We start from the raw sequence: 27,650 nt of genomic DNA on the forward strand, positions 1-27,650 counted from the left end.
ATACTTTGATGGCTGGTACCTGTTTTTACAATCATCCCATTGTCCATCAGCACCACCACATCTGCCTTATCCACAAACTCGATACGATGAGTGCAAAGAATTCTGGTCTTGTCCTTGAGAATTCCCAGGATGCATTTCTCCATGAGGTGGTGGGCAACATCCGCATCCACAGCCGCTAAGGGATCATCCAGCAAATAGATTTCTTTATCCTGAAATATGAGAATGCAATGTAAATACATATCATATTTCTTCCCAAACCTGCATGACCCTTCTTTTGAGATTTTTACAGCTTCAACCAACTCTTAATATGTTACTCAGAAAAAAAGACATTTTACCTCCAGATACAAAAGGATAAAGGGGGAAATTATTAAATTAAATAGGACTGGTATTTATTCATTCATGTATGTATGTATGTATGTATGTAGGCATGCATGTATGTATGTATGTAGGCATGCATGTATGTATGTATGTATGTATGTATGTATGTATGTATGTATGTATGTATGTATGCATGTATGTATGTAGGCATGCATGTATGTATGTATGTAGGCATGCATGTATGTATGTATGTATGTATGCATGTATGTATGTATGTATGTATGTATGTATGTATGCATGTATGCATGTATGTATGTAGGCATGCATGTATGTATGTATGTATGTAGGTATGCATGCATGTATGTATGTATGTATGTATGTTTTAGAGCTGGAAGATACAACCTAAAATCAAAACGATAAATTAAGACTACCTCGGTTATTAAAATATTATTTTATTTTCAATGTAATTATTTATTTACTTAAAAGGTCACATTTCAGATTAAATTGAAACTTTTTTGCAAACAAAATAAATTTAAATATTTAATTGTCAAAAGTGAGAAATAACAAGCATAAAGTTTTAACAAAATATCAGTGAATTAAATATTTTCAAATTTATTTATATTTTATATTTGCATTTAGTCTGTCATGCTGGCAGTTTAATCTGCTATAAAGTGAGAACACAGAAACTGTGAACTTAGGTTCTAACCACATCAGTTTCCAGCCAAAAGAAGGAGAGTTTGACAGTAACATACCGATATTAACATCTAAAAAAATTATTTCAATATCACGAGACCTGTAACCCCTTGGGCCCTATCATACACCCGACGCAGTGTGGCGCAAGGCGCGGCGCAATAGTCTTTTGGTAGTTTCAGCTTGGCGCAAGAGTCGTTTTGAGGCGTTGCGCTACGCTGTTTAAATAGCAAATGCATTAGCGCTCATTTGTGCGCCCATAGGCTTTCTGGTCTAAAAAGGAAGGCTTTCTGAGGCGGACCACTGGCGCGTTGCTATTTTGAGAAACTATAATAGATTTTTCATTAGACCAAAACAAACCCGGTCTAAACTCCGGCGCAGAGTTGCGCCTCGCTTACGCACTGCTTAATTCACACAAGAGAGCAATAGTCAAATATCTTTACATATGAAAAAATTTAAATATTAAGGATATATATATAGGATATAATAAGAATAGATATAGGATATAAATATAAAGGATTAAAATATTACAAAACATATTATTTTCTAGCCTACATAAATATGAAAAATCACTGCTTTTATGTCTTCTTCATCTCGGGAGGCTTTTTCAGTTCATTCATAACAATTTGCTTTTGTATAATGGTATTATTATTAGCAGTATTACTTATTATATCCATATTTATATTTGTTTTATTAAAAACAAGCTTAGTATTGCCCATCTGTCAGGTTTTAGACCATATGGGGCATGGCAGGTGTATTTTTAAATAACTCAGTATTTTGACCACACTTGGTCATTATTGTTCATTTATTCGTTTGCTAGAAATTAGAACTGAATTTAAAAATAGTTTTGAAACAAATCTTTGCGCTTAACAAACAAAATTAATCATTTATAGGCTAATTGATGTCTGTGCGTAAAGGTTTCCCTATCCAAGAGCGAATGTGAAAGTAGTTCCATTATCTCTCATTCTCACGCAGTAGATGCTCTGTTTAACAGTTTTCTGTTAAAAAACTGTCAACTGTTTGCTTGTGAAATGCTCATTTTTTCTACTTAGACTTACTTTGCGTCCTGTAAATAGCGAATGCGCTCTTGGCGCGACGCAGCTGGGTCTTAAAGGGAATGGAAGATGAGACTCTAACTGGTTTATTCTCAAAACACACCTATAACTCATTAAGAAAATAAACTCAACCCTTTTAGTCCATGCGCCACGGTGCAAAGCGCATTTTCCCGTCCGTAAATTAGCAAAAATGCGTTCTGACACGCCCTGAAAGCGTTTGCGCCCTGCGTTTTGCGCTCTGCGCATGGACCGTCAAAATAGAGCCCCTTATCTGTAACAAGCGGTTCTTTTTTTTCTATGTTGGTAATTGTTATTAATCTTTATTTTGTTCTGTTTTTTTTCCTTTGCATTATTTTTTTCTGTAATTGATTATGCTATAGAAATGGTTGTATATGCTCAATGTTTATGTATACTGAAAAAGAAAATGCTGAGAAAATGAAAGAAAGAAAGAAAGAAAGAAAGAAAGAAAGAAAGAAAGAAAGAAAGAAAGAAAGAAAGACTTTGACCATTAAAACAACAAAACGTTGCACCATATAAACAGCCCGGGCCAAAGCAAGGCGGCTTTTCTGTCCTCCGCTCAGAGTCACGCCGTTCTCTCCGACCTCTGTCTGATCACCACCAGGTAAGATCTGAACAAAACAGTGTCAGCTTTAACTTTCCATCGTTACAATTCAAAGCAGAATACTAAATAAAGTAAAAAGTAACTAGATATACGCTTACATTTAAGTCATCAGCCAGGGCACAGGCCTGTATCACAGATTGATAAAACATGTTGTCATAATCCCTGCCGAAGAGAATGTTATCTTGCACTGTTGCATGCTGGATCCACGGCTCCTGGACGGCCAATCCAAACCCCTGCTCTCTTCCCTGAACAAACACTTCCCCGCCACACCTACAGGACAGAAACTAATACAATTATGAGAACTTCTGCACATTTACAGTTTTTATGGGTTTTTCTTTTATACATATTACATTTTAGCACTAAATATAAATTTTTATTATTAAAACAATGCTATTAGGCAAAATATTGTTATGAATGTATTATGTAGTAGTAATAATAATGGTTGTTTACATGTCACAAGAAAATACAGTTAGTTTTACAAATATACAACTGAAGCCAGAATTATTAGCCCCCTGAATTATTCGCCCCCTGTGGTAAATATTGACTTCTCATTAATTACAAATTATCAGACCAGAGGTTTTGAATATCAGAAAATAGACTTTATTCTCCATAATAAAGCCGAGAAAGAGCAGAGCAGACCCCAGAGCATTCTGAAGTCTCTCCTGGACACCTTCTGAAGTCTCTCCTGCACCTTCTGAAATATCTGTGTTTGTTACAATTTTTATACAGGATTATTTGACACACCCCTAAGTCTCTTTTTAACTCTTGACCATTTTTGAATAGGTATCTAGTCTAAGGGGTCCTGCTATTCTTGGCTCTCAGCCCACTAGCTCATGTCAACAGAGATGTTACAGGTCTGTGTCAGCAACTGTTTTGACACCAAAGTTCTTTCTCCATAGATGCAACTTATGCAAAAGGATAAGTGTTTACATACATTGTTATGATAGGATAATAACTTGATAATATGTTACTCATTCCAACTTCTGACACCTATACCTTCATACAAGTATTTAACATAAATAATCAGTGCTTTACATATTCAGTTATTCTACACAATCAGTCACTCAGCCTTCTCCTAGTGTTGCTCCTGTGCAGGCATACTCATCTTACACAGACATATCACTGTATTTTTAACACAGGCTGGCATGTTTGCTGCAAACACTACATACATTTTGAGAAGAGAAAATTAACTGCTTTACACTTAGAAAATACTTCACACTAAGATAATAGAAATCTTCTTCACCCCCTGTTTATTTTCCCCACAATTTCTGTTTAGATTTTTTTCAACACATTTCTAAACATAATAGTTTTAATACCTCATCTCTAATAGCTGATTTATTTCATCTTTGCCATGATGACAGTAAATAATATTTGACTAGATATTTTTCAAGACACTTCTATACAGCTTAAAGTGTCATTTAAAGGCTTAACTAGGTTAATTAAGTTAACTAGGCGGTTTAGGGTAATTAGGCAAGTTATTGTATAACAATGGTATGTGGTGTAGACCAAACTTTTTCATTCCGGGACCCACCTAGGCAAGTAATTCAATCTCAAGACCCATATTTTAATATGAAAAAAATGGGTAAAAAATGTATCCATTCAAAGCAGTCAAAAATATATGGTGTGTGACTTTTTGGATTTTGCAATTTGATATTCACAAAATGAGACTCGAAGTGCTTTTTGTGGGATGCTGGCTGGTACTGTTATCATTTTTTGTTGAAGATACTCTTTTTTAAGAAGAGAATATGATCAACCTTTGTTGACATATGCAAGATGTTTTGTTTTCAGGTGTCATTTAAGTTTTATGGTTTTCATGCTAGCATTTGCAAGCTTTTCTAAGCATAAAAGACAATGCAGGACTTCCTCACCCTCTGGATCTCTGCCAGTAATAAAACTAAGATCGAGGTAGGACTGATCATATTTTCTGTGTGGCTCCTTTTTAGATTTGGTTTGATCTGAAGATGTATTAGAAGTCTGCGACGGAAAACAGAATTGTCTCTGAAGAGTTGTTTGCTCATTATCCAACTGGTTTTGATTCACTGCAAAGTAAATATAGCTGCAGCTACTGTAAGTGACGTTGCGCGACCCACCTTTCCTCACTGTGCGACCCACTAGTGCAGGGGTGGGCAAACTCGGTCCTGGAGGGCCGGTGTCCTGCACAGTTTAACTCCAACTCTAATCAAACAAACCTGCTTATAGATTTCTAGTGATCTTGAAGACACTGATTGGCATGTTCAGGTGTTTTTGATTAGAGTTGGAGCTAAACTATGCAGGACACCGGCCCTCCAGGACCGAGTTTGCCCACCCCTGCACTAGTGGGTAGAGACCCCCAATTTGAAAACCCCATGTAGACTATTGAAAAAAACTTAAAGGGGCTAATAATTTTGACCTTAAAATGGTTCTTAAATTTTAAACTGCTTTTATTCTAGCCAAAATTAAACAAATAAGGCTTTATCCAGAAGAAAAAATATTATCAGACACACTGTGAAAATTTCCTTGCTCTGTTAAACGTCATTCGGGAAATATTTTAAAAAGAAAAAAAAAATTAAAGGTGGGATAATAATTCTGATTTCAACTATATATATTCAGTAGACCAATTATTTCATATTTTATTCAATTGACCAATAAAGCCACTTATAAGGTGACAAAATATTATTATAGGCAACTGTTAGATCACACTCTTCATGTCAGAAAAATAAGATCTACCCCAGATCTACCAGATCCTGTCAGATAATGTCTGTTTCTCTAACTCTCTAAATCCAACAAGTGGTATTAAGCCACAAGCAACAGCAATGGAAAATGACTGCTTCACAACATTGTCCAGAGACAATGCAGACCTTGAAATGAAGACATTCTCTTATCTCTTATTTTTGAAAACAAGTGTTGCTTGAATCCAAAGTCATATAATAGAATTATAACAATATGGAAAAAAGGAAACAATAATAAAGCAAGAATTATGGGAAACGGTAATAATAAATAATTAAACAATCAAATGACAAATAATAATCAATAATTCATTAACTAATAATCAATAAAATAATATAATGATGATCATATAAATGACTGATGATCAATTAAATTAAATATGATTAAATAAAACAATGAAATGAATAATAAATCAATATAAACAAATGAAAATAAAACACAACACAAATGACTGTTTGCTTTCTTGAAGCAACACACATAGATTTGCTTTAAGGACTCTCAGATCCTTAGTTAGAGTTTTCACCAACCAATGTAAGAATCTAAAAATATTTATATATTAGAGTATTCTGTTTACATGTTTATATTTTATAAAATTTTGTTTATAACCGTTTAGAACTCTTTACAACATCCTTGAGTACCAAATTAGCAAATTAAAATTACTTCATTTGGATCATGTGACAGACTAGAAATGCGACAGGTGCTGAATTTTTTCGTTGCCATCACATATTAAAATAAATGCAATTGAAGACAAAACTATCAGCGCTCCTGTGAACTTTTAATACTTGTTCAAATTTATCTCAAGTGCTGGAAATAACCCGTTTTCAAACTTGCATAGTCTAACCAACTCATTTCTAATATCTAATTTATTTGCCACGATGACATGGGTTGCAGCTGGAAGGGCATTCGCTGCGTAAAACATATGCTGGATAAGTTGGCGGTTCATTTCACTTTGGCGTCCCCAGATTACTAAGGGCACTAAGCTGTAAAGAAAATGAATGACTACTATTTAGCTTAAAGTGCTATATATAACTAGGCTAATTGGGGTAATTGGGCAAGTTAGACTAATTAAGCAAGTCATTGAACATTGGTTGTTTGTTCTGTAGCCAATAGAAAACAAATAATTTCTTAAGAGGGCTAATAATATTGACTTTTAAACTTTATTAGAATTTTGTTTAATTAAAAACCAAACAAAAAAAAAACAAGACTTTGTCTAGAAGAAAAAAAGAATAGGAAAAACTGGAAAAATATCCTTGCTCTGATAAACATTACCTGGGACATATCTGAAAAATAATTAATGTGTCACATGAAGGCTAATATGTTTGTCATCAAAAGATATTTTGACATCTACAATAATGTCAAATATTATGAACACTTCTAATTCATTTTCCTACACACAGCAGAATGAACTGCCAACTATTCATATGCTTCCAGCCACAACCCAGCACTGTGCTGGGAAAAAAAATTTAAATGTTAACTTTAATATTATCTTCATACTATCAATTATTATGTTTCACATCCATTCGATTAGAAATAATAAATAAATAAATAAATAAATAAATAAATTAATAAATAAATAATAAATATTTCAAGCATTTGAACAATAGAGTTTATACATGTTTTACAGCAATGTTTTACTGTTTTAATTTGCATTATAGATGGAGACATCTCTAATCATTACCTGGTCAGCTCTCCTGTTATAGCGGCCAGCAAGGAGCTTTTCCCACAGCCAACCTTTCCTACCACCACCACCAGAGAGCCCTGAAACCAGAACGTAAAGACATTTACAAAACAACATACATTTCCATTATTTAAACCAGCAACAAAATATTTAAAGAGGGAAAGAAAGTTAAAAGGCTTATTTGGTCCATCTGAAGCACACACCCTTTTAACATTGAGATTTAGTGCATGAAGGTAAAAGCTGTGAGGTGGTGACCCTTCCTCTGTTATGTCATCAGGTATACTGACAGAATCTGCTTCCTCTGACTGCTTCCAGGAGAAGCTCGCTTGGACCATCTGAACAGCAGAAGGAGGGTCCTCGGGACACACTGCAGCAAAAGAATAACGTGCATTTTTAATTATGTGAACCTGGCATGCATAAAGATGTACAATCACACAAGAGGTTGATATACAGTTATACTGACAAAATCATTAGCCCACCTGTAAAATTCTCTAAAAGTACTTCCCAAGTGCAAGATAGTTTTATATGTTTCTCTTGGAAAAAAGTTGTAATTCTTTAGTTTGGCTGGAATTAAAAAATAAAATTTAAAAACTGCTAAATACAATATTAATAATATTAATGTTTAATAATGTGAATTATTAATGCTAATATCAATATTAATAGCCAACTTAAGATTTTTTTTCTGAGGGGCTACAGAGCAAACCACTGTTGTCTAAAGTTAACCCTAACTTGCCTAGTTAAGCTAATTAACCTAGTTAAGCCTTTAAATAGCACTTTAAGCTGAATATTATTACCTTGCAAAATAACTAGTAAACAAATATGAACAGTCATCATGGTAAAAACAAAATAAATTAGTTATTAGAAGTTAGTAATTAAAACTATTAGGCCTAAAAACATATTCTTTACATTATGAAATCTACTCTCGGTTAAAACTACTATCAGTGGGAAACAATTAAAAAAACATTAATTTCACAGGAACGCTAATAATTTTTTCTCCAGCTGTATAAAGAATTCAATTCATAACAATGTTTAAATAATAAGTAATATTTTTAGAGAGTGCACTGTTTTTATTTAATTTACATGTACTATTATTACTATTTTAATATAATTATTATCGTCGTTACAATAAGCAGCAGTAATAACACAATAATTAATCAATCATTTTTATGTTAATTAATTATATAATTGTTTCAATTACTTTGGAACGGTTAATCACAATAATGTAAAATAACCAAGATACTGTAAATGCATGCAATATTTTTCTTGAGTGTTGCGATATGTCTTTATGAAATAGCTACAATATACAATATAAATAACATGCGAAACACTTTATATATATATTCAGCAATTTAAAAAATTTTCATTTATGTAATGATCATACTAAAATAAAGAGGCAATAGATATTTCTGATGAGTTAATTATGAGCTAATTAATTCAAACACAAATATGTCAAGTTGCAAACATTTGGGGCCCTATCATGCACCCAGCACAATAAGGCGCAAGACGTGTTTGGCATGATTTGTTGCTATTTTCTGACCAGTGCAACAGTAATTTTAATATCTTAAACATTGTTTAAATAGCAAATCCATTTGCGCAACTTTGTGGACTCATGGGTGTGCTGGTCTTAAAAGTGGATGTGTTAAGGCACATTGTTGACACATTGCTATTTTGAGAAACTGAAATAGACTGTGCGATTGACCAAATAAAAGCTGGTCTAAAGTCCAGTGCAGAGCACGTTAGTAATGCGCTTATGCAGGTCCAATTAAAAAAAAATAATTTTGATTAAAAAGTTACAGAAATTATTATTTTCTAGATAAATAAACAAAACACTGCCTCCATGCCTCATCTCGGGGGGGGGGGCTTTATTTTAGTTTATTCATGACAATTTGCTTTTGTATAATGTTATTATTAGTAGCATTATTATTTATTATATGCATATTTATATTTGTTTTAATAAAAACAAGTTTAGATTTGTCCACCTGTCAGGTTTTGGAAACATTTGCATCACCATAAGGAGTATTCGTTTGTTGTAAATTAGAACTGAATTTAGAAATAGTTTTGAAACAAATGCTTGCGCTTAAACTAAATTAAATAAGCAGGCTAATGGATGTCTTTAGTGGAGTGTGTACAACACTGTTTCCTTATCCACAAAAGTAAAAGAGTAAAAGTAAAAAGTAAGTAAAGAGGTCAAATGGAAGGGGATTATTCTTTATCCTCGCACTGCAGATGGTCTGTTTAACTATTTTTTTGCCAGTTAAGAGTTTAGATTTTCTAATTACGAGGTGCACCGTGTAAATAGCAAATGCGCCATAGCGCAACGCAACTCATTCTTAAAGGTAATAGGAGATGAGACTCTGATTGGTTTAATTCACGTTATGCTCAAAACACACCCATAATTCATTAAGAGAATAAGCACAACCCTGTTAGAGCATGCGCTGGGGCGCAGACCGTATTTTTCTATCCTTAAAATAGCAAAAGTGGATTCAGACACACCCTTAATGCTTTTGCGCCACAGGCTTTAGACTTTGCACCTAGATCCTTACAACAGAGCCCTTAGACTTTAAAACAACGCAAATTACTGAAAACTTTGGCAGAAATTCTGATTCCTATTGGCTGTTGTAATTTTTCCTCTCTTGTATCCTGATTTTATTAATCATTTTCATTTCTAGGTTTACCTAACAGCACCTACTGGAGAGGTAGGGATAAAGATAGTAAAAGCCCCATCTGATTGGTCAGATTTAGTTGAACAACCCATGCATGCAGAACAGAAATGCTTGGCACATAAAATTAGCTTGAATTTAGTGGACTTCTCTGCAATATGGATATTACTATTATCGTGGTAATGATCTTTTATATATATATATATATATATATATATATATATATATATATATATATATATATATATATATATATATATATATATATATATTGTGCAGCCCTACACTACACATGTTGAATTCAGGGTAGTGCTTGGATATGGACTCTCTTTCATAAAACAAGTCAGGTACCTTGACTGTAATAGACAGAGAGATCCTGGTCCTGTACTGCGAGGAAGCGCTGAATGCGATCCAAAGACACTTTAGCCTCCAGGGTCCCATTCAGCACCCAGGGGAAGGCATTGAGAGGCAGAATGAGCATCCCCACGAGAGCCAGAGTACTAAACACCTGCCAAACAGAAGGTGGAGAACAATATTTAGCCATTTAATAAAGACAAATCAGACTTTTAAATTTTAAAGACACATACTAGATTAAATATTATTGTGCTAATAACGCTGTGGCTAAATAAACTGATGACAACCACAGCTTTTTTAAACCTTTTAAAGGGTTAGTTTACCCAAAATGAAAAGTCTGTTATTTATTACTCATATCATTCCAATTTTTGTAAGAGCTTCATTCATCTTCAGAACACAAATTAAGATATTGTGATATTGTGATACAAATTAAGATATTAATTTTAGATGAAATGAAATCTGACAGCTCTTTTATCATCTATAGGCAGCAATGGCCAGGAATTGTCCAGAAAAGGGAACAAAAACAGTCCAAGTGACTTCAGTGGTTCAACTGTGATCATACAAAGCTCCAAGAACACTTTTGTGCAGCAATAAAAAAATAAAAAATAAAAACTTGTCAGTGTCTTCACTTCCTTGTCAGATCATCAGGGTTCGCGCTTACTACAGGCAGTACAATATATTTCCATTAGAGTCAGCAAAGCAACATGCAAGTATGGTAGTACCCGTACTAAATGCACACCCTAATTTAACGTGAATGAATAGGCAGTTATTTTACTGGTTTTGCCAAACACAAAAGTGTTCTTGGAGATTTCAGTTAAAGAGCCCATATTATGGGTTTTTGAAAATTCCCCTCCATGTAGTGTGTAACACAGCTCTAAGTGAAGTGAAGTATCCAGCTAAGGCTTAAATCTGTTAGTGTACAGTGATTCTGGTGATTCATCTATAAAAGAGTCGACTCATAGTGCTTCAAACGAGTCGCCTTGATACAGAGTCATTAGGTGTTTCGCCATGACATACTAACGAAACCAAGTTATTCACGTGCACGCGCAAACCCGGGAGATTTCAAACCTGCGGCCCCGCCCTCTGACACAGATACCCACACACACACACACACACACACACACACACACACACACACACAAACACACAAACATGCCGATCGATTAAAGTCACACTGCAGATGGATATTATTGAGTCTCTACCCAAAGATGAAACCTCAGCATTATAGCCAAGCAGTTGGAAACTATTGGAAACTTCTGGGAACTACATGCTACAAAGAATATTTCATCGGCGTTTGTAAAGAAAGGATCAGTAAAGAGTAACTTACTGCTGGACATGACAGGATGGGTTTCTTCCTCCAATTCTCAAGTGTAAGTACTTGCGATTAAAGTTGCCTCGTTGACTCTAGCTTGCAAATGTGTTTAGTTGTGATTTGTTACTTGTAACCGCGTGTACTGTATCAGGTTAACTCGCTTTATTCTCATATCGGGTGCAAAGCCACGTTTAAAACGCGACGCATGCTGCTTTGCCTTTGTTTACGGAGCTCCGTGGAGGAGGGTAGTGTGTGTGTCTGTGTGTGCGTGTGCGAGTGCAATATGTGTGTGTGTGTCTGTGAAAATAGCAGAGTGACACAAGCTAGAAGATCTCCTCAACTGTTTTTGGAGTTTTTGCTCAATAAAATAGATAGACGTCTGTATTTTCAAGTCCATAGTCTGTATTTACATTGACCCACTGGCAGCTAGAATCCACGCCTACACTATCGAGTGTGTATGAACTGTGATTACTTTTAGATTGCTGATTAGCTGTTGGGCATTTCACTCACTCACTGAAGGCAGTCGACCAATCGCAACAGACTGTCATTGGTCCAATCAGCGCAGATTAGCTTCGCGCTAAGGAGGGGTTTGGGAACAAATGAATCACTGGACGATTCATACAGGAGTCGCTGGGATAATTAGGTTAAAATAAATGCAGATTATAAGACCACGAAAGTGTTTTTTGACCTTGCATGCATATTAAACTGTTGTTGGAGACCCTTACAACCAAGATATGACCCTATTTCATGTATAATATGGGCTCTTTAAACCACTTAAGTCACATGGAATATTTTGACAATGTTTTTGATTCCTTTTCTGGACTTTGTGACTCCCAAGAATTTTGCTGTTTATGGAGGATAAGGGAGCTCTCAGATATCTTTAATTTATGTTCTTATGAAACAAAGTTCTCAGGGGATTAGAACGACATAACAGACTTTTCATTTTTGGGTGAACTAAACCTTTAAGTGGCTTACGCACCTTTGCAGCAGTGAGATTGTTTCCTAGCAGAACGTATGTGATGAAGGTGAGGATCGAGATGACCACGGGCAGAGCAGCCCAGGTGTACACACACACTGCATCCAGGTACTTCAGTAGTTTCAGGTGATGCAGCTCTTTTTTACGGGCCTCCTCGATCTTTTGAGTGAAGTGCTCCTCCCAATTATAGTACTTCAGGACACGAATTCCAAAGAGGATCTCTGTCATTAACTTCATGCAAATAAAAAAAAAAATCAAATATTAGATTAGTGACTGGAACTGTTCAAAAGGTTGGGGTGAGTAAAAGTTTTATATATTTGAAAATGTTTTTCAAATGAAGTCTCTTCTGATCATTAAGGAACAAGTGGTAAAACTTTAATATTTCAATATTTTATTACAATACAAAAGGACTTTTGTCTTTGTTTTGTACTATAACATACTTTAAAATGCATTTTTCAGCCATTTTGTAAATTGTCACATGATACCTCTGAAATCATTAAAATATACTGAAATAGCGTTCAAACATTCTTATTATTATCAATAATGAAAACACTAAAGGAACAGTATGTCATTTTTACTGCTAGCACAACAAACAAAGGTGTAGTTTGATGATGCTGTGACTGAGTGTGGAATCATGGGAGTGGTCATCTTCATTATATCCTAAACGCATCATAACAGAGGAGCTCTTATTATGTCCACCGCTTCTGATTCTTTCAGTCATTATCACACGTGGAGGATGCAGCTGTTTTATCATACTAAATACATATTAAAGTGTCTTTGGTGTTTTCCTGTTTTCTATTAAACCAAACTAGAAATCGAGGGATGTGTGATGTCATTAGCATGGCGACACAGAACACGGTCTGTGCCACTAGTTAAAGGTGCAGTAGGAGATTGTCTTTAGAATTTTTTTTTGTTGTGCTGGTTAAAAGTCTCTTCACAAGAATAATGATGAAAGTAAATGATCTAAATGTATGTTTATATTCTGGGTAAAATACAGAAGACTAAAAAATGATCATCCAATTAAAATTTGTCGGGCCGACAATTCCCATAATTCTGATAAGTAGCCCAAACTGTCTGTTAACAAAATGCAGATTTGTACATCTGCAGCCATTCACGCAAATCCACCTGCACACGAGAGAGCAAAACAAATGCTGAATCAAAACTTTTAAAAATCTAAACCTAAATCAACATTATAGTTACTTTTGCACGCTGGAGAATGGATGAAACCATGGCTGAAGTATTTCTTTTAGACAGATAATGTCATGTCAGACAGGTAATGTTATGTTTTAAAACTCTTTGAGTCAATCAAAGCTTATGTAGATTGTGTTGTTATGAATGGGTTATATGCACAAAAGTGTTGCATAGCCACGAAAATCTTTTTTATATTTTTTTTATTTAGTTTAACAACAGAAGATAGGTAAATAGTGCTAAAAGTTTACTGAGGTTTTATATTCACATTGGTTCAGTTTTGAACAATCACAACCTGTGACATGCTACCTATATTGTTTACCATGCTACTCAGAATATTTAGTATGAAATAGCATGTAAGTATGGCCAAAGTCCCTGTAAGGCAAGTCATTTCACTTGGCGGCCATCTTTGAAACACCTCTCGAGCAGTATGCTGGGGCATTCTGTTGGAATGAGGAAACATCAAATTCTCCAAAACTGTTTGACAAGCTTGATGGAATTTCATATTAGGAATCACTAATAAAATTAAACAACAACTGTCTCTTTAGTTTCATTTTCAAAACATCCAAATCACACAAAATCTGCAGAAACTCATGTCTGGACTGAGCTTATCCCCTGGAGTTTTGTCAGTCTTTAGCGATTGATGATTGGCTCCTGTATTAGAAGGTGGGCTTTATTTGCCACATTCCCCATTCAAAAAGATCCGAGTGACATGTCTTGTGTATTCTATAGTCTTTGGTATGGCTTAGTAATAAGTGTAATTCCAGCACATCACCAGCCAACCCCTAAGCATACAGTAGTCCCTTTAGCATGTGTGAGATTGAGACGTTGCATGTATGAAATATTGCACATTATGACAAGTTTTGCTAGCTAAATACATAACTGCAAACATGCTACATATAATACAGTTTTTCGTTGGGAATTGTAGTATTATAAAGTACTGTAAAGTTTTCTAACTGGCCAAAGACATGATCTAGTGGGTCTCTTTCATCTTTAATGTGCACGTTCGTGATTTCAGAAGACGTGGCTTTGAACGGCAGGGGAGGGACTGTGTTTCAAAGATACTATGCTAACCCTTTAGCATTTAGGCAGATCACCTACTGCACCTTTAAAATTGCTTATTTCTCTAAATTTGAACATTCTTCAAAACACTTGGTATACTCTAACTACATAAGTATATAAATTAAATATAAGTATAACAACGGTTATTTTATTTGGGAAATTAAGAAGTAATCATAATTCAGATTTAAAAATCGGTAATAAGGTTATAGAAAGACTATTTGCAATTACATTTCTTGCTGTTGTATTGGACCATAAAATTAGTTGAAAACCGCAAATAAATGATCATATCAAAATTAGTCAAAACTGTTGCAATAGTGTATAAAGCAAGATTTATCCTGGACAATAAATCAATGTATGTTCTATTATATAACACACTTATGTTGCCATCTACGAGTTACTGTGTTGAAATTTGTGGGAATAGATATAAATCTAACTTATGACCCTTATGTATAATGCAAAAAAAAAGTAATTAGACTGATAGAAAATGTGGGGTATTTGGAGCAAACAAATTCTTTATTTTTAAAACGGAAACTACTTAAATTTAGTGATTTGCTTAAATTTAAAATGGCACAATTTATGTTCAAAGCTAGGAATAAATTACTTCTGAAATGCATAAAAAAGTTTTTTGTTTTTTTTAAAGACAAGGGTTTTTTTATCTAAGAATAGAACAAAAATTTAGGAGGTTGAAAACAAGGATGTGTTTAAAAAGTTTGTGTATGTCTGTATGTTATGTTGTGTGAAATTATGGAACAGTCTAGAACATATTCTCAAACAATGTCAGGATATTAATCAATTTAAAAAGTTGTATGAATATATATTAATAAAGGAATATAATGATGAATAGAGGTGATGGAAAAAGAATCAAATGAGAAGGGTATGATGAATTTTCAATTAATGGCAGTTTGCAGTACTGTGTATTTTTAGTGTATGTAATAAAACGTAAATGCATAAAAGGGAATCAAATATATAATATTTCAGATGCCAAAAGGATCAAATATGTCTCATGCAAAGCTCATATGTCCCATGTAAAATGGAAGAGATAAGTAAAAGAAGAAATAAGTTTAGGTAATAGACGAATTATGTATGTGGTAATGGGGTGGGAAAATAAGCTTGTGCTTCATCCCGTTCCATTTTCGACCATGTTGAAATGTATTTTGTTTGAGAATTATGTATGATATTTCTTTTCGTAAATAAATAAATAAAAATCAAGTCAGCAAATCTATAATACTGTTCAAGTGTTTTTCGGGTATTTTACCTTTACATACTGTGCCTTCCATGCATCCTTGCTAATTTGACCCATGAATGACAACGTATTTGGACAAAGACAAACATTATTAACAGGAAATATTTAAAAATATATGCAATGCAGTCCCACCTTCACTCTGCCATCTTTGTGCTGCAGCATATGTTTATTGTTTTCCAGAATTCGGGAAGCCAGGACTTTATTCAAAGGCACAAGCAGCACGGCTACACCCACTCCACCTAAAAAGGCCACGCCCACCTGCAGGTACAGCAGGTAAAGTGCAAGAACAAACTGGAAGGGAAGACTCCACACCTCATGGAAGCTGTTGAAGAAATTGACCACGCGGTCAGTGTCCGTGCTCATAAAGTTGACTACCTCACCCATGTTGAAGCGAGCCAGAGAAGGCGCATTGACTTTTAAGGCTTTGCTGTAGATGGTGGAAATCACAGCAGCCCGAGCTTCCAGGGCAACCTTTGATACTTCATAAACAAAGATGTTTTTTAGCAGGGCAGCAAGAAAAGTACTAGCAAAAAGCCCTACAGCGCACCACACACCCTTGCTCAGTGGTGCTCCTTCAGTCTCCATGAAACCCACCAGTCCACCAAGAAGAAGGGGTCCTGCAAAAGCTAACATGCTAGCTACTAGCTTCAACCCTCCCAACAGGTAGTAGCGTAAACCAAAGGCCTTGTGCAGCACTTGCAGAAGCTTGACTTCATGTTCCGCTTCACCTTCGCAAATCCTTTCCGGTTGAGCTTCACTCCAAGAGTTGTCCTGCAGGTTTCCTCTCGGACGTCTATCCGGTCTCTCAGGTCTTTCCAGAGCTTGTGAATGGAGGCATTTCTCCCAGCACTGGTAGAACCGGCGGGTGACTGATTTGGTACGCAGTCGACTTGGAAGCTCAAAGACATCACTTGGTCTCTCCAGCTCTCCACGTTTACCTCGATTTAGCAAAGGGTTGAGCCACAGATAGAGGAGTCTGGAAAGCAAGCTGCTGCCATCCTCAGCAACAGTCACCTCTTCGAAGGGTTCAAAAGTAACAATTAAAGGAGCTTCATCTTCTGCATTACATGACAGAAGGTCTCTTTGTGTTCTGTAACAGGGAAAGATGTACCCAAGCAGGTAGACCAACACCAGGGCACCTCTGGTTACTGTGAAAGCTAGACGAATAACCTGCAGGGGCTGTGAGACTCCGTGGTGAATAATTCCTTGGGTGCAGGCAGTCAGGTTAAAAGCGAGATTAGGAATGGAGAGAATAAGTGCCACAGGAAGCAAAGCAGGACCTCGAGTCCTTCTGTAAATGGACTTCTGTAAGGACAAAATGGCTCCAAAGTGAACCAGGAAGGCTAATATGCCGCATCCATCGGCTAAGGTGTCCAGATATATATCTGGGGCCTGGAGCTCAAAAACCAGGACCAAGTCTCCAATAAATAAGAGAAATACGAGTAAGGTCGATGCAGCCCTTAAGCTCCAGCCAATGGGAAGGGAGGATACGATATGGATAAGCCTGTGGGTAATAAAACAAAGATCATTTGAAAGCATAAAGGTTTTGACATCAACAAACTTAACACATGAATATATCTGAGGCTTTTCTGAGAGATTCATTCATTTTTTTCCCCTTCGACTTAGTCCCTTAATTCATCAGGGGTTGCCACAGCGGAATTATCTGCCAACTTATCCAGCATCTTTTTTACACAGCGGATTCTCTTTCATCTGCAACCCAGTGCTAGGAAACACCCATACACTCTCACACTCACATTCACACACATACACTAAAGCCAATTTAGCTTATTCTATTTACCTATAGACCATTTTCTTAGAACACAAAATTACCCCTTATGCTTTGCGTGTATGCGCAAGGAGAATGCTAAGAACTTCCGGTCGGCAGCCGATGCTTGTAAACAGTCACATTTGGACAGCTTTGAAACGATAGTTTTAATCTAATTTACCTGCTTTTATCATCTTTGAAATAATACTGTTGTCGATCAGCGCCACCTCCTGGACTCATTATTTTAAAAAATGTTATTTAATAGGATGAAAAACCACTGCTGCGGGGCATTTTCCCCTCATCATCAGACAGCATCTTCTGCAGTTTAAATAAAGCATTGTCATCGCTAAAGTCAACATTTTCTCTTTCTTTCAAACATTTCCCAACCCAAACAGATATAATTCACCAATATTTTGATACACACGTAGCCTATTGTACTGTCCCACTGACACACTGATTAAATAACTGTGACAAAGTGAAAATAAAGTGACATTTTGAAATGATTCAATTAAATTAGATTCAAATGACAGCAAAACACAAACCGTAGTAAATACAACACACTAAATGAAACATAAACAGCTCGTGATTAGAATCAACATGCAAATCAGCCAGCAGAGTATCAGAAATTGACTTTTATTAATCACTTTTGTAAATTGCATGACTTGCATATCTGTTAAGTTTCATGCCTGTAATCTGGTCTGCTCTATGATGCAGTGAAGTATTGGGAAACACACACTGTTTTTCTGACGGCAGATACGTGAACTAGGAGAACATTTTTCTCACGCGCATGAACTACATTTGAGAGATTAACAGCTTTAACATACAACTTTCTAAGTTGTGTCACAAAAACAGTCCGTCATGCACACAAACGCTATTTAAACCCATTTTTAGAGCGCAAATTACCTATTGTGAACGCTGTAAACGGAAGTTCTAACCATTCTACCAGAAGACGCTGCTCGCTATGGCGACCTCCATGCAGCAGCTAAGAAAAAGGTCTATAGCATGTATGTAGATACAGTTGAAGTCAGAATTATTAGCCCCCCTGTATTATTAGCCCACCTGTTTATTTTTTTCCCCAATTTCTGTTTAATGGAGGGAAGATTGTTTCAGCACAATTCTAAGCATAATAGTTTTAAAAACCTATTTCTAATAACTGATTTATTTTATCTTTGCCATAATGACAGTAAATAATATTTGACTAGATCATTTTCAAGACACTTCTATACAGCTTAAAGTGACATTTAAAGGCTTAACTAGGTTAATTAGGTTAACTAGGCAGGTTATGGTAATTAGGCAAGTTATTGTATAATGATGGTTTGTTCTGTAGACTATCGAAAAAAAAAATTAGCTTAAAGTGGCTAATAATTTTGTCCCAAAAATGGCTTTAAAAAAAATTTAAAACTGCTTTTATTCTTGCCGAAATAAACCAAATAAGACTTTCTCCAGAAGAAAAAATATTATCAGACATACTTTGAAAATTTCCTTGCTCTGTTAAACATTAGTTAGGAAATATTTAAAAAAGGAAAAAAAAAAAATCAAAACGGGGCTTATAATTCTGACTTCAACTATATATATAATAAGCACCCGAAGAAAACCCATGTGAACACGGGGGGAACATGCAAACTCCACACTCAAACCAGCAACCCTCTTTCTGTGGGGTGACAGTGCTAACCACTGAGCCACCATGTCACCCTAAGAAAGATTTCAAATTATAAAAAATTCGGAGTCGAGGGATTTGATTTTATCCAGTATAATTGATTGGATCTTGACTAAATGTAATTCCAGTATCGCCTTGTCATGTTTAACTACTTTTACTTGGAACGGGCCTCAACCTGAAAAAGGATCTCAGGGTTAAAAATGCTACCAAAATTAGGAAGAACTTATGCCCAAATTTAAAAGGGTTCTTGCACACTTTTCCTAGTAAACTTACATGACATTACCAAGACCTTTAGTTAAATATTCATGACTTAATGTTTCATGTAATATCCACATATATGTGGTAAATAATAAGAAAAGAAAATGCATGTTCAAGTTTAATATGGCATATGGTAAAATATGTGACAATCTATATTGTTTATATTTATTTTCTTTATAAAATTTATTTAGATATTGCTTACATAGCACTAACAATGTAAAAGTATGATTGGACAAGGACAGAAAAGAAGAACAACTAACCATACCCTCAAGCATAATTGTGACACAAAAAACTTGACAATGACAAAAAATGAGTGAAAACTAATGGTTGGACTTATGAATCGTAGATTGGAAATTCATTAAAAATTACAAATAAAACATGACAAATAGTTCATCATTAAATTAATAATAAAAAACTTACATAAAGTATAAAATCAATTGTAGAAAAAAAACCAATTGTAATCATACGCAAACATTGGAAGGAGGAACAATACTATTTTCTGGAAATAAATGTTTCACACTTAACAAAACAAAATATTAAGTGTTATGCAAGTGCAATTTAAGGTTATTGTTACTCAAGTAAGTAAATAAGAGAACTTAAAGTAAAAAAAAAGTATAGCACTAAAATCAAAAGTGAACTACTTTATGCTGATATTAATATGATTAACAAATGGCATCACTTCACTACTTTTTAGCAGCAACAATTACTTCAGCAAAAATATGCAAAGCAAAAAAATACTCTATAGTAAAAGCTAAAGGGTGCTGTGGGTTCACCAGCTCCACTTTACTCCTGCTTGACTTATAAATGATAAGTTAGTAATAGTATATACAGCAAACAACCCAAATGTAGTTTCTGCTGAGGGAGAGTGTTTTCTCAAAAAGGATGTTAAAATGAAACCAAAAGGGATTTCAATACATAAACATATCAGTGATAATTAATATGCTCTCTGTCCTGTCCTGAAGTAGGGCTAGATAAATATGAGCACTTGCTTTGCATTTACCACATGCAAAACTAGCTGCCGTCTTGCTGACTGTATGAACATATTTTAGACATGCTGGCATGTGTCATCACAAGACTTTTTAGAATAATACAAATTGGTCACCTTTATTACCCACACTATCTTAGCTCTGCAGTTAGAGATCGTTCTGGACAAAAACACTCAAAATGTTGCCTGAATTAGAGTGAAAGTTCCGTTACTTTTCCAAAATATTGTGGGTTAATTCTTTTTTTTTTTTTTTTTTTTTTACAAAACGTAGGTGGTCCGTTCTTCATAACTTGCTTGATTATCTAAACGATCTAAGGTGATCTGGCAGATCCTGGAGCTTTTAATCTTGATTAAAATGTTACATTTTAACATATTTGTGTGTGTTGAGCATCACTTGAGACAATGTTAGCACCTGTCTGCTTAAATTGTGGAGACATCTGGATAATTTGGAACTTTTGTCAGCTAATTTCATCTTACAAGTTTAAAATAATTTTTAGAGCGGTATCAAAATCTGTGACGTACCACGTAGCACAAATCTGCTAGTGGAGGGATGGCGTGTCATTTTCTCATTATTATTCATAGCGGAGTTTTCTTATCCTATAAGAAGACCCTGCTTCTTAATTATTCATGAGAGCATGTGCTTTCCGAAGGCAAGGCAGACCTGGCAAACTGTGAGAAACTGTGTCGGCACACGACCTGCTGCACTGCTATCCACTGTGTTTGCATTTAGACCCGAGGACTGAGGAGGACAGAAGTCCTCCTCATTTATAGTGTTTATATAAACATGATTATCTTTATAATGATATAACAAATTATGTGTACATGAAAATATGAATAAGTTATGTGCTGTTCATATCTTTGCATTTTTACTTTGTAAACTATAAAATCATAGTTCTGAGTGTCATCAAAACTTCTAATGTGATAAGACAATGGAACATTTTACTCAAAATCAAAAGTACAAATAATATCTTTAAAGTGGTCTCTTCATAACATTACCATTTAAATGATTGGGGTTTTAAAGGTTATTTATGCACACCATAATTGCAATCATTTGATGAAAAAACAGTAGTGCTAGTACTATAATATTACAAAACACTTTTTTATTTACAATACATATTTTTATGTAAACTAGTCAAGCGAGTTGCAGCAGCCATTACTTTTCAGTTGTACAATTCTTCAGAAAACGTTGTAATATTCGAATTTAGCACTTTAATTTATTAATACAAATAAATAAACCTAACGTATTTGAAACATTATTTTAATTGCAAGACTATACATGTGCTTAGTATCACATTCAACTAATTGAATGTGTTCATACTAGATAAAAGCATAAATCTATCTTTAAAAATTCCAACCACAAACTTTTGAATGGTGACGTATTTCAGCATATGCTATTTACTAAGCCTGGTTTCTCTCAAAGTTTTTTTTTTCCTTCACTTTTGTCAATTGGTGAAATTTATTCCTCACCACTGGCTTGCTTGATCGGGAATTGTGGAGATGCACATGTATGGATTTGATCTTCAGTGTTTGGACATTCAGCAGTAAAAATTAAACCACACTGAACTGAACTAAACTGAACTGAACTTCAACTCTGAAAACTGGCGTTGACACAATCTACGTTATGAAAGTGCTATAGAAATAAAGATGAATATAATTAAACTTCTTATAATAGCTCTGTCCACTCACCTGGGCACACTAATATAACAGGCACTGATGACTGCAAAGACAGCATGGGGCAAAGATCCCAGCAGAAGCTGGTTAGCACAAGGGCTGATGGTGCCATTCTGCCACACAGGGAATGGACTGTCCACATCAGTGTGACAGAGCTCTGATATGAACTCAGCTGCACCTATATCTCCCCCCATGACCTCCTGAAGACCCCCGAGGGCTGAATCACTGCCCTAGGATGAAAAACGAAGTCTGTAAGTAAATTACAGCATATAAAAAAATGCATCAACAGTACTTTACCTTATCAAACAATACGTGTTTACTTAGAAATCCGCATACTTAGGGAGCAATTTTCGACAATGTACGCTAACGTTAATCAGATATGCAGATCTCCAGTTTATAACAAACAGATATTTCACGTCTTAATAATTTCAGTTTGGATTTCTTGCTCAAGCAGCCGGTAATGCATTTAGTTGATAAATGTATTGTGTGACATTATACTCAGATGGAAGTATTAAAGTTACCTGTGAGCAACCGGTAATGTTGTTATTATCCAGGCATTTTGCACGTCAGCGCAGGGCGTGAAGCTGAAGACCGGAAAATTGCCTGATTAACTTCCCTTCAAAATAAAGGTCCTCAAGGCAGCAAGCACAGTGAGAAAATACTAAAACTATTATGGTTCTAAAATGTTGTTTTTAATATTGTTAAGCTCATGTCGAGGCTTCTTGTAGACAAAAATACAAACACTTATTAATGCTTTTATTTTGTTACGACTGCAAATTTCCTCACGGTACCATTAAAATCAAAGGTAAATAAATATATTTTTACACAGCCTATAATAAAAACATGTCCATATCACAGAGGTGAACTGTCAGGGTGCCTTCTTGGCCATAAGAGATAGTATTTACATTTTTGAAAAGACAATCTTTTAAAGTTTTCGGTTAACGTTTTGTTTATCTATTTTTTTTCGTTTTCAAAGTTTAAAGTTTTATATTATATTATGTAAAATTACACATATAAAATCGCATTTAGTTAGTTTAGTATCGTCTGACAGCTATAGTTTTTATAGTTACATTTTTGTGTTTTTTCTTTTTTTTGGTCTGTACAATTAATATAATCTTGATTAATTATGTTAGTGTTAAGGTTACGTAGCTGTGGAAATGAGAAAAATGCCAAACTACACTAAAAATTAAAAAATATTCAAAAATGATTCAATGTTAAGTGGTTGTAAACAATTTATTTGAGCTGAATTTAAACAAACAAATTAAGTTGCATATTGATGAATTTAAATTGTTTGTTGAAATTTCACACATTTAAATAGTTTGCACCAATCCTACAGACATCGATTTTTCAGTGTATAAATTTTAACTATAATTTCCCTAATTCATATTTATTTTATATGCTGAATATTCTATCTTGTGCTAGTTGGTCATGCTGCACTCTTCATCAGCTCTACTCTTCAACATGCAATGAATAATAAAATAACTTGCCTCTAGATTGCGACCCCGGATTAATAAATGGATTAATAAAGGGACTAAGCCGACAAGAAAATGAAGGATAGTTTTTTTACTATTTTTTTAAATTTTACCAAAAGTAAAATAGACTCGTCTAAATCAGTCCAAAGCAAGCCGAAAGACACATTCATATTTGTTTACTTAAACTAACTAAATAAATTACCTTTACTATCACAACTATTCCACAACAAGTATAGGGTACAGAGAATGCAATTAATTATATTAAAATAATACAAAATAGTTGACCAATATAATAAAATATAATATAATAATTTTAATATATTTCATTTAAAATAAGCACTTTAAAGAAATGATATGGTAAAAATGAGCAGAATTAAGCAGAACTCTTTGTAAATTGTGTTTAAGAATTTAAATAGTTTTAACTAAATGTTCTTCCAAGTTTCCACAACCAAATTAATATAAATTTAAGTAAGATTTAAGGTTTACTGAACTGACTGACTGAAAGGCATGATAAAAAACAAAACAAATGTTTAACATATTAGAAACTATGTCAAATAAACCATGTTCTTGTTTATATACATTTTCATGTTTACTGTATTTAGATAACATCTGCTGAACATTCATTTTGATTGAGCAAAACATGATCAGCATATGTGAAATTGGGCATGACTGTTTTATTAGAACAAGGCAAAAGCTGTATGTTCCTTAACAGTAACACAACACAGTAACTTAACACAACAATGGACAATACAGACGAAGAACTGAAGACCCATCAAGAACTCAATTCAGTCCTGTTGAACTCTTTTTTTGAATTACTGTGTGACGTCACATGTAGTTGGAGTCACGGACGAGCCCAAAGTCATGTTCGGTCCTCAGTGCTGTAATGAGACAGACTGTAGTTTGTTGATGTGTGTGCGTTTTTGAGAATGGAAGTTCATACTACTATTTAGTGTTGGCATAAAGAGTGTACATGTATACTTTTTAATGTATACTGTTTTGTTCTACCTCAATGTTTGGAGATTCCATAGCTAAAAGAGTTTGCTTCATATATCTATATAAATAGACTGTTAAAATCAATGTTTACTGTATATACTTATATTAATAATGCTAATTGAAACTTTACGATGTTTATACCTTTATAATTAGTATTCAAAGATACTGAAAATGGTTTATGTGATGTATAGCAAGTTGTATTGATAGATTATACAATACGTATCAAGAGTTTTACATGGCTTTTTGTTATTACTGGTGCAAGAGCTCCGCCTAGTGGCCATTTGCGGATGTACCTTTGGATTACTATTCGCCATTCAAAAATGTTTATTTGTTGTCATTTAAGGAGATTTGTTTTAGAACTTTGTTTAATCTATTGTTATTGCTTTATTTCAGAAGCCACACACACACACACACACACACACTACGCAAATCTAAATGCACAGCTAAATGTGTAAACTGCTTGAAGATGAGATTGAATAAATCAATGTGCAGAATATAAAACTGTCGTCAATGTTGCCTGTTCACCTCTGACCGGGTTTAAGGAGTAGATGTTGACCACACAGTACATACGCACATGCATCTAACACAAATCACACATGAAAGGTAAATCGCCTCATAATAAAGTACCTCAAGACATGGCCAATTTATAATTGCAGCAAACTGTTTGGAAGCATTAAAAGTGTCCAAGAAGATGTCCAAAATCTTTACACACATTAACCCAGAGACTGTTTAGATCATATGCATGTCACTGATGAAAAGATGACTGATGTTTACTGTATGATGACCGAAATGGCCTCAAAACCCAGCAGGCACAACAATGTGACATCAGATTGACATTATACCCGAATGTTGTGGGGACGTTGCATTTTGTTTGGAAAAAAAATCTCGTTGATGTCAGAAGTCAGTGTCAGGCTAACATCAATGTCCACCTTTCAACCTAAAATCAACCAAATATTAACGTCTAATTAGGGCTGGGGGATCATTCGATATCGATAATTATTATGATAAATGATTTTTCGATAAAACCATAATGACAGTTGGATAATTTCTCGATAATATTTACGCACTATTTGTAACGCTGCACAGGCATTTTGCAACCTGCCCTTCCGAGTGCCGCACACAGAATACAAGTTTACAGTCATACAGTGTCTGTTGCACTTGGAGTAAGATAAAAATAAGATAAAAAAGGTCAGAGTCACAGACATTGTTGACAGGAAACGTCACTAGACTTAAGTAGTCTTGAGCTACTTAGGGCTCTATTTTGACGATCCATGCGCAGAGCGCAAAACGCAGGGCGCAAATGCTTTCAGGGCGTGTCAGAACGCATTTTTGCTAATTTAAGGACGGGAAATCTGCTTTGCGGCTTGGCGCATGGTCTAAAAGGGTTGAGTTTATTTTCTTAATGAGTTAAAGGTGTGTTTTGAGAATAAACCAATTAGAGTCTCATCTCCCATCACATTTAAGAGCCAGCTGCATCGCGCCAAGCCAAGAGTGCATTCGCTATTTACAGGACGTAAAGTAAGTCTAAGGGCTCTATTTTGACGGTCCATGTGCAGAGCGCAAAACGCAGGGCGCAAACGCTTTCAGGGCGTGTCAGGATGCATTTTTACTAATTTAAGGACGGGAAATCTGCCTTGCGCCGTGGCGCATGGTCTAAAAGGGTTGAGTTTATTTTCTTAATGAGTTATAGGTGTGTTTTGAGAATAAACCAATTAGAGTCTCATCTCCCATTACCTTTAAGAGTCAGGTGCGTCGCGCCAAGAGCGCATTCGCTATTTACAGGACGCAAAGTAAGTCTAAGTGGAAAAAATGAGCATTTCACAAGCAAACAGTTAACAGTTTTTTAACAGAAAACTGTTAAGCAGAGCATCTACTGCGTGAGAATGAGAGATAAAGGATCACTTTCACATTCGCTCTTGGATAGGGAAACCTTTACGCACAGACATCAATTAGCCTGTAAATAATTAATTGTGTTTGTTAAGCGCAAATATTCGTTTCAAAACTATTTCTAAATTCAGTTCTAATTTCAAGCAAATGAATTTCAATTCAATTCAGCTTTATTTGTATAGCGCTTTTACAATGTAGATTGTGTCAAAGCAGCTTCACATAAATGGTCATAGTAACTGGAACAGTGTGGTTCAGTAACTGGAACAGTGTGGTTCAGGTTTTAGTGTTTAAGTTCAGTTCAGTTCAGTTTAGCTCAGTTCAGTGTAATTTAATCATTACTGAGAGTTCAAACACTGAAGAGCCAATTCATCGATGCGTAGCTCTACCAATCCTGAACCATGCGAGGCAGTGGCAACAGCGGAGAGGGAAAAAAAACTTCACCTGATGGGAGTGAAGAAAAAAAACCTTGAGAGAACCAGACTCAGTTGGGCACGACCATTTTAATTTCTCCGCTGGCCAAAAGTCTTGTACAGAACTTCATTCGCCGTGGTTTATGCTGGAAGATGGCCTCAATGAAGACTCGTCTGTCCCTGGAGCGTCGCTGGAATCAGACTCATGTTCTCCAGTCCCCACGACCATCAGCGCAGCAGCAGCTCAGGATATGGCCTGGTCCCAGATATGGAATCCTTGGGATCATCACGTCGCTGGTCTTGGATCCAATCAGTGACTCCGCCTAATCTGAGGACCTCGGGATGAGTATCCCCAGGTGAACATAGAGAATAAAGAAAATAATTAGCGTAGCTGCTGTTCATAGTGTATATAAGCAAGATGCAGAAGCCAGTGTGGAACCCGCTAGGTGATGCATTGAGTGTATGCTTTACTAAACAGATAGGTCTTTAATCTAGTTTTGAACTGGGAGAGTGTGTCTGAGCCTCAGACGTTATCAGGAAGGCTATTCCAGAGTGTAGGAGCCATGAAAGAGAAGGCTCGATCTCCTTTACTTGATTTTGCTATTCTAGGTACTACCAGAAGCCCTGAATTTTGAGATCTTAAAGAGCGAGTTGGTTCGTAGCGAGACAGAAGGTTGGTTAGATAAAC

At 35.2% G+C, this 27,650-nt stretch overlaps 2 protein-coding genes across 4 annotated transcripts in view; both read right to left on the reverse strand.

Annotated features, from left to right (window-relative positions):
• Positions 1-22,796, reverse strand: part of abcc10 (ATP binding cassette subfamily C member 10) — a 56,203-nt gene extending 33,407 nt beyond the window's left edge. For 2 of the 3 annotated variants that reach the window (XR_015502374.1, XM_087273308.1), the window contains exons 1-10: positions 22,722-22,796; positions 22,216-22,430; positions 15,997-17,368; positions 12,375-12,602; positions 10,081-10,237; positions 7,273-7,436; positions 7,070-7,149; positions 2,784-2,955; positions 2,594-2,692; positions 20-209 (exon numbers count right to left, since the gene is read on the reverse strand). Coding sequence is in view for 2 of the 3 variants with exons in the window: in XM_087273308.1 (XP_087129434.1) it covers positions 20-209; positions 2,594-2,692; positions 2,784-2,955; positions 7,070-7,149; positions 7,273-7,436; positions 10,081-10,237; positions 12,375-12,602; positions 15,997-17,368; positions 22,216-22,394 (2,641 nt within the window). In the remaining variant the exon portion in view is untranslated. Of the gene's footprint in view, positions 1-19; positions 210-2,593; positions 2,693-2,783; positions 2,970-7,069; positions 7,150-7,272; positions 7,437-10,080; positions 10,238-12,374; positions 12,603-15,996; positions 17,369-22,215; positions 22,431-22,721 lie in introns of all 3 variants that reach the window. The other variant, XM_087273309.1, reaches the window with a different exon arrangement.
• Positions 1-27,650, reverse strand: part of npepps (aminopeptidase puromycin sensitive) — a 302,499-nt gene that overhangs the window by 71,791 nt on the left and 203,058 nt on the right. The window lies entirely within an intron of this gene.

The sequence above is a fragment of the Danio rerio genome, chromosome 11 (assembly GCF_052040795.2).
Source record: "Danio rerio strain M-AB ecotype USA chromosome 11, GRCz13ab, whole genome shotgun sequence".
NCBI classification, from domain to species: domain Eukaryota; kingdom Metazoa; phylum Chordata; class Actinopteri; order Cypriniformes; family Danionidae; genus Danio; species Danio rerio.